This window comes from Saccopteryx bilineata, chromosome X, assembly GCF_036850765.1.
Source record: "Saccopteryx bilineata isolate mSacBil1 chromosome X, mSacBil1_pri_phased_curated, whole genome shotgun sequence".
Taxonomy (NCBI): domain Eukaryota; kingdom Metazoa; phylum Chordata; class Mammalia; order Chiroptera; family Emballonuridae; genus Saccopteryx; species Saccopteryx bilineata.
The window spans coordinates 60,230,209-60,238,570 of record NC_089502.1 but is presented as its reverse complement, the minus strand read 5'-3'; the positions used below and the strand labels follow the sequence as shown (position 1 = coordinate 60,238,570).

At 47.2% G+C, this 8,362-nt stretch overlaps 1 protein-coding gene across 1 annotated transcript; it reads right to left on the bottom strand.

The window, feature by feature from the left end:
- Positions 1–1,833: 1,833 nt before the first annotated feature.
- LOC136317678 (nuclear RNA export factor 5-like) lies at positions 1,834–8,362 on the bottom strand. Its single transcript, XM_066250470.1, is given in 15 exon segments — positions 1,834–2,005; positions 3,199–3,231; positions 3,233–3,356; positions 3,462–3,520; positions 3,892–3,947; positions 4,029–4,097; positions 4,523–4,559; positions 6,356–6,486; positions 6,598–6,705; positions 6,817–6,905; positions 7,052–7,118; positions 7,235–7,315; positions 7,427–7,531; positions 7,639–7,722; positions 8,165–8,362. Coding segments are annotated over 15 exon segments (1,413 nt in total).

The window sequence follows — 8,362 nt, the reverse complement described above, 5'->3', positions numbered from 1 at the left end:
GTTCCTCAAAAGATTAAAAATGGAACTGCCTTAGGACCTAGCAATTCCACTTCTGGGAATATATCCGAAGAAAACTGAAACAGTAATTCCTAAGAATATATGCACCCTTAAATTACGTTCATTGCCACATTATTTATAATAGCCAAGATTTGGAACCAGCCCAAGTATCCATCAGTGGACGAGTGGATAAAACAGCTCTGGTACATTTACACAATGGAATACCATGCGGCAGTATAAAAAGAAGGAAATCTTACTTTTTGTGATGGCTTGTGTGGACCTGGAGAACATTATGCTAAGTGAAATAAGCCAATCAGAGCAAGACAAATACCATATGACATCATTTATATGTAGTACGGAATGAGCAAAATAACTTAACAAACAAAATAAAAACAGAAGCATGAGTATATAGAACAGCTGATAGTTGTCACAGGTGAGGTGGGGTTGGAGGTCTGCCTGAAAAGTGGTGAAGGAATTAAGCAACAACACTAACATGCACAGAGAACGAGATAAAGATATGCGTATCTATGTATCTGTATCTCACATAGACACAGACAACAGTGTGGTGACAGCCAGTGCAAAAGGGAGCGGAGGCTCGGTAGAGGCGGCCAAAGGGGGTTGACTGGGGATGAAAAGAGATCATGGTTTCGGCAATGGGCACATGATTCAATATGTAGGTGATATTTGGTTGAGTATACACTTGAAACCTGTATGGATTTGTTTACCAGTACCACCCTAACAAATTTAAGAAAAAATAAATGCTAGAGACTTCCATGAATGAAGGGGCAGACTGTACCTTGTGGCCCCTGCTCCGTTGGCTCATGGTGGGGACAGGGAATAGCAATCCAAGACACAAAACATACAATGTGCAATGTAACTCTTTAATATAAAAATAAACAAGGATCGTGAGTGGGAAAAAGACAGAACAACTGGCAGGTTTCAAGGTAAACTTTGGCTTCCTGCTCAGTCAGGCTCCAGCCTTAGTTACAGATGTGGCCTCGGGTTGGAGGAGAGATATAACAAATATGATGAGCATTAAAATGAGAACACCCAAGGGCCCCTTTCCCAGGCTACTTTTATAAGATCCTAGGTCACCGCATGAAGGCCTCCTCTGGCATCCTGCCCTTCATCTAGAGAAAGTCAAGAGAGAGCATTGGGAAGACATCAGAGCTAGGAGCATTGGGACTCATCCCTCGGACACCTGACTTCTGTTCACTTAGCCTGGCTGAAAGCCTGCAGACCATTTCCTTTTCTCTCTGAAGTCTCAGACTTGCCTTTTTGGTGTGTAAAGAATTTTAAGTTCTGGTATCATCTCATCACTGTACTTAAAGCACCTGTGGTGAGGGAGGACGGAAAACCTCCCTTAGGCCCAACGGTGAGGCCCTTTGACCACACAATGTCACTGATCAATCGATGCTACAGAAAGAACTTCCAAGTTTACCAGATGTATGCACCAGAATGACCAGCTGATACTGCATGTGATGCTGAAAAAAAAACAGTGAAAAGACAAATATCTATGGTTTACTAGAATTCAATTGTTTAATACACAAATGTCAGCAGGAACAAGGTAGACTAACATGTACTGAGAGGAAATTATACAAGTGCTAATTGTTAATAAACAAAAGAAGTTTCAAAACAGTAAGTACAGTAGGAAAAATGAGTTTTATAATATTTTTCAATGTATTAGCATAAAATTACGGTATTTTTTACATATGAACTTTCTCAAGAAAAAATAAATAGATCTAAAATAACTGTGCCAGTTCCTACTATTCAATCCTCTGCTCCTCCCAGCTCCCTCCTGTCCCCATGCACACACATCACTCACTTCTGAGACAACTAGAGGCTCATCTGAGACAGGCTGACAGAAACCTGTGCCATTTCCTGCTGCTCTTGAGAGAGGGTGGATCCTGAGCTGGAAGAAGGTGTAGACACTTGGATGGACAATGCACTTTGAGTCTCTGTGGAAGTGACGTACTTCACAAACAGCTCATTGTTCACAATAAACATACTGGAGAGAAAAAGGGCCTTCAGGCAACTGACAGATGGACAACCCGACACCAACAATCTGCTTCCACAGCCACTCCTTCCATAGCCTGACTAAGCCTGCCCCCCTCATTCCTTGCTGGTAGCTCTGCCCTGCCACTGAGCTCACCCTAGGAGAGAGTACCTTTAACCCCATTGCATTTACTCTGCAAGGCAGCCCAAGGGAGAGCACAGTCTAATCCCATTTTTCAGAGAAAGACACAGAGGGTTCATGTGATTTCCCAAAAGTATAAATCTAGTGAGTGTTGGGATCATGAAGAGAACCCAGTGTTCTAACTCCAAAGCCCACACTCTTAGACCGTAAGCTGAATTGTTGCTTTGACATACTTGTAGGCTGTCTACAACAATGAAAACCCCCGAGCACATGCACTGTCACATTCCTACACTCTGTACCCAGGGTTGGCTGCGTATTCCCACCAAGATCACAGCATTCACCTGGAATTGTTGGCAAGGTTAATGATGAAGGTCTGAGTGAAGGCATACATAGGATCCTGAGACCTTTTCAACCACAACAAACAATAAGACACTTTTAGAGTCACCCAAGCTTGACATGCTCACATGCTCATAGAGCAGTGACAAATAGGGTTGGACTCCATATTCATGCCAACGGTTCCCATGGAGTCAGAGGGTTGAGAACAGGGAGGGCAACAATAGGAGTAATCTGCCCCCACTTACTCGGACCCTACTATGTGCCATGGACTGGGAAAACCACCTTAAGTTCCTTTGATTTTTGCAGCTACCCAACAGGTGGGTACAATTACCATCATTTTGCAAATGAGGGAAATGAAAGATTAAGTAATGGGTCCAAGTTTGCACTGTAAGGATCTTAGATGACAGTCATCAAACCTCAAAGTTCACGCTCCCAACACCTCAGTTGTGCGGGACTGACAGTCATGGATGCAGATCAGACCAGGATGGTTTGAGGGCATCGTGGAGGCAGGAGAACACATACGGAGTAGGAAGGAAAAGAAAGAAGTCAGGGAAGCCTTGATAAATATGAGAGAGAAATCAGCCGGAGGGAGAGATCAGTGAGACATCAGAGGAGGGGGCTCTACACACACTCACCTTCTTTGAACAGCCCACTGACACAGAAGAAGAGCAGGTTTCCCTGAAAGAGAAGAGTGCAGGTGCTCAGTCACGGTCTACATCACCACCCACTTGCATCTTTCTGGGCCAGCACAAAGGAGAGTGGGTGCTCACTGAGCTGAACCACATGTCCACCACAAAGGAGCTGGTGTCATGCTGAGTTTTGGGCAATCGACAGAGAGAGCAAACAATGTCACATTTTTTATGTTTCAGCAGCTGAAAACACAGGTCTGTAGGGAAAGAACAACAAAGGTCAGGGCTGTCACACTCTGGGCCCTTAGATTGACCCTTTCATGCCCCCTTTTCCTGCCCAATCGTCCCCATCCCACACGCACTGGGGTCCTTGATGTTCTTCATATTCCTGTTATCTTTGAGGTTCTGAAACAAGCTGCTTCTACGAGGAAAAAAATGAAACAAACTGGAGGTAGTGATCAGGCCAGTGTGGGTGTTTCCATGAGATGGTTGTTTTCTGTTGTAGGCAACATTCTCCAAATCAGAGCCCAAGCTGTGATACGCACGGGGCTGGGTCCTCGGAGTTGAAGGGAATTGTCAGGGAGAAGCAGGCCTCATCATGATAAACATCTAGGAGACTCTGTCTGTCTCCAGAGTCATAGACTGAGTAATACCCGTGAGGGGACAAGGAGGAGAGTCTATGTCCACGGTCTGGGCCCCAAATGGCATTTTAAATATCTCATGAGCAGCCTGTGCCTGAGGGTCCTGGTCTGTCCTAGCCTTCTCCATTCCTGGTGTCCCAGGGGTACTTACTGCTGCAGGAATTGCAGGACTAGACTCTTCAGATGATCAGATCCTTTATAGCTTTCCTGGAATCAAAGACATTTGAGATCATGTGGCTGATAAAAGCCTCTCTTGAAATACCTTCAATGTTGATCTCTCTACCTCACCTTGTTGGGGGTTGGCAAGTGTTGTCCACTAGTGTCAGCGATAATTGCTGGGGGTAAATCCTGGCCATCCTGGAGAAGGGAAGCGTCAGTTAGCAGTGTAAAGCAGGGAGGTGGTCCTGGATAATTAGGGAAAGGGTGGGCCCAGGAGATAGTGAAGGTCAGAGGTGGAGTAAAAGGCTCTCAAAATTTCATGAGCAAGATTACAGTGGGTGTCTGCATTATGAGGTATTGGAAGTCTCTACTGCTTTATGTAATTTTGTATGTGTGTGTTTGTGTGTGTGTGTGTGTTTGTGTTTGGGCGTGCACACACATCTCTCCTTTTGTATCTCTGTAAATTTTCATGGAGATCATACTGTGTCTTTTTTATAAGTCTATGTTCCCCAAAATAGATAAGGGTCTGATGCAAACATGTAATCTATGTAAGACACAAAGGTTTGAGGGCAGGTCTGGAGGAGGACAATGCTACCAGGAGGATGAGGAATGTAGGCACTTACCAAGCGTAACAGCTCGGGGAAACATTTTCTGATGGCACTGTCCAAATCCAAAAACAGAAAGTAGTGGTTGATAGTTTGGGTTGCAGTACTTCCGGTTAGTTAAAACACTGAGAGCATGAAGAGACACAGGTGTTCTGCCCACCCAGGAGCCCCCTTTGCCATCCTCAGCCTCTGACATCCAGAGTTCTGGGTCCACTTCTCTGTTGAGCCCTGACCATCTGCCATACGGAATCTCTGAAATACATCATCTCTGTCCGCACCTTCACATTCATATTCCCTCCCTCTCTCTCACACACTTTCCCCCCACCATTCTCTGTCTCCCTCTCCATCCCCCTGGTTAGATCCCGCCTACAGAGTCCTGACTCCCTTTCCAGTGCCACAGGACACAGCATTTGATCCCAGACTCCAAGACTTCGTTCCCTTCCCTGTCTCCCTGCCTTCCTTCAGGTCCTCATTGAAGTCTCCAGAAAGAAGAGACAATGGGGTGGGAACCCAGGGCTCTGCTATCACACTGGGGGTCCAGCACCCTGCCAGGACCAGGACACATCCTGGGATGGCCCAAGGTGCTGGGGTAGGGAGGTGAGTGTGGGAGGCATCAGGGGGCAGGAGAGAAAGGGAGGGGGAAGAAGACAGAAAGGGAGTGAAGAGAGGAGCAGACATTGGGGAGATGTAGAAGAGACAAAGGAGAAAAAGCAAGCAAAGCAAAGGGAAGCGAAGAAGCTCTACCATGGGGTGGGATCAGGGAAGTAGAGAGAAGGGGGCATGGCTCCCCTGAAGCAGCCCTGTCCTTCCTCTGCCTCTAGCTGGCCCTGGGTCTCCAGATAGGAATCGAAAACGTGCCCTTGTTGGCCTGAGCACCATGGCATGCTGGTGGAGTCTTTGTCACCTGTGGGAGCTCAGTCTGATCCGGGCATAGGAAATGCAGTGGCTAAGGGATCAGGACACTTTCCTCAGTAATAAAGGTCAGCCCTCACCTCAGCATGGGGTTGGGAGTCTGTGCCCCCTCCTTTGATCACTGCCTTCTCTCCTCATGGCCCCCATGCACATGTATCTGTCTTAGTTGTTCATTGCCTCAAATATCCCACCTGGCTCAGGCTACCCAGGGCTCCTCTGAGGGACTAGCAAGGGATATGACGTGTGGAGAGAAGGAGTGTCCCTGAGAGGACTGCCCTTCTGTCTCTCCTACCCTCTGCCCTCTGCCTTCCACTGCTGCCTTGGGAGGCCCTGTGTTCAGTGATGGTGGCCCACCTCTGGCCCCATCTCAGGAAATGCTGGATTCTCCTAAGGATTGCCCATCCCAGGCATTGCACTGGAAAGAACAGATGTCTTGATGACAGTCACCTGGGGCCTGGGGCCTTGGTATGATGTGGAGATACCTCATGTTAATCTGGAAATCGAGTGGAGACCCTTTTGAAGGAAGGAAAGAAAGGTTCCTCCCACAATAAGATAGGGACACTGGTATATTCTCAAAACCATATCTCTGTGGTGGAGGATGTTCCTCAGTTCGGGTCAGCAGTGTCTGCCTTGAAACTCGACACTCTGAGTCCTGGTGAAGAGGGGGACCCCTGCGTCCTGGGGCACATTCTTGGATGCATGCTAGAGAAAACTAAATGCAGACTCAGGAACCAGCCCCCAGACCAGAACAGGTGAACAGGTCAGAGGACGGATAGGAGACTTCTAAGCACAGGCCGGGAATATAGAAATGGGAAGGTGGGGCCGTGATCCTCCCAGAGGACTAGGCTGCCTGTCACCTTTTGTGGTAGGGAACTGTCAGGGATAGTTCAGGCTCCTGAGGTGAATGGAACCGAGGAAGCTGACAGGCCTGATACTGACCTTATGTAGGAGGGCTGGTCTGGGAAGGTGCCACACAAAGGGTTCCCTTCCAGCCAGAGCTCTTTGAGCTTTAGGCCTTTGATCTTCTCCAACTCACAGGCTGAGTTCAGTTGAGGAATATGGGGAGGTAACTGAAAATAGTCTCAGGGGAAGAGGAACATCCAAGCCCCTGCCCACCATCAACACTCTGATATCCACTATCACCCACACTCGACCCAACTTTGATCTGTCCCTCTTCTCACCTCATTTTTGGACAGGTTCAGGATCTTGATTGTGGGAGCTATGTCTATAATGTCAGATAAGCCATCCAGCTCGTACTGTCTGTTCTTGCGCAAGTTCAAGGACAACAGCTTTGGGGAAGAAGAGTTAGAGTGACAGTTACTATGACCTTGGAGACAAATGTACCTCTGTCCCTTCTGCTGCACCCCCTACCATACACCAGAACTGGTCTAAGGCTTCACCTCAGGGAAACTCTTTACAATGATCTGCAGGGTGGCCACCATGCAGTTTCTCTGATTCAGGATTATTTCAATTTCAAGACACGCAATGCCTTCAAGAAAGTGAGAATAGAAATCACAAGGCTGAGAACTGGCCAGCATCAGCACCAACCCCTTCTGATGTTACCAACCCTAAGACTTCCTCCTAAGTAGAAACCTCAGTTCTAACCTATCCTTGAATTACTTCTGTCAGCTGTACCTGGTTCAAAGTGGAACAACTGGAGATCAAGAGTTTTCTGAAAGACATATCGTTTGCTCATGGTCAGCTGCAGAGGGACAGAGAGAGAGCTCTGAGGCTGTGGTGGTGACAGAAAATTGGAGGCTGGAGGAAGATTAGGTGGGTCTGAGTATGAGCACACAACATGCCTTTTGTCTGCACTACCTTCAGCTGCTTCATTTCTTCTGGCCCCAGTTTATCTTGCACAGAGTAGGGTACAGGAGCACTAGTGACGAAGATAGGTATCTGCAGGAAGAAGAGGTGAGTTAAGCACCAGGAACTCTAGTCCAAGGAAGCTGACCAGCTCTGCTTGTCCTCCTGCCCCAGCACTAAGTACAGATAATGACCTCAACACACCTTTCGGTTCCCCTCATTACAAATTTTATAGCTGACCATCTTCAATGCAGAAGCAGCGCTATCATCCTGGACAAAGAACTGGGCCTTATTTCGAACATAATGAAACTACAGGGGTTGAAGCAACAATAGTGTCAGAAGTCGGTAGCCCCACCTGAGCCACACCGCTCTCCCTTCCCTGTGCCCCCTCATCTGACTCCACCACAATTTCTTACGTCCACTGGAGTGAAGGGGACTCTGCAATGACTCTGGATTAATTTCATCAACGATGCCTTGTCATACTTTCTTCCACAAGGAACCTAAAGGTGAAAACAAAGGCATGGAGACAGGACGGCCAACATGAAATAAAGGTGGAGAATAGACGCAACATGATGTTCTTTTTCTACCGTCCAGGTCAAGGTGTATTCTGTTTACTTCTATAGGCAACAAGGAAGGACGGACAGCCTAACTGATTTGCCTGTGACTCCAGGATCCCAAAGTCCCCATTACAATGAGGATGAACATGTCAATGGCATGCTCTCTCATCTCATCTGCACAAGGAAGTCACTTCAGAACATTTTCAAAAATTTTGAAAATGTCCTCCTCACCAATAGTCTCCAGTTCTGTATGGAAAGGAGTGCCTTCTAAGTCTTTTATAACTGCTACTTGGTCCAACCAAAACTGAATTAAAAGATACTTCAATTCAAGTGACCACAGGTGATAGCTTTTGCCACTGTTTTACCACTGCCTACCATGGAATACTGATATTTGATCCTCTAATGCAGCGGTTCTCAACCTGTGGGTCGCGACCCCGGCGGGGGTCGTGCAACCCCTATGTTTTGGTCGTTCAACCCCCGCCGGGATCGCGACCCACAGATTGAGAACCGCTGCTCTAATGTCAATTGGATCCTTGCTATCTTTTGATATGCCTAGATCAGATAATCTATCCAAGATCCCCAT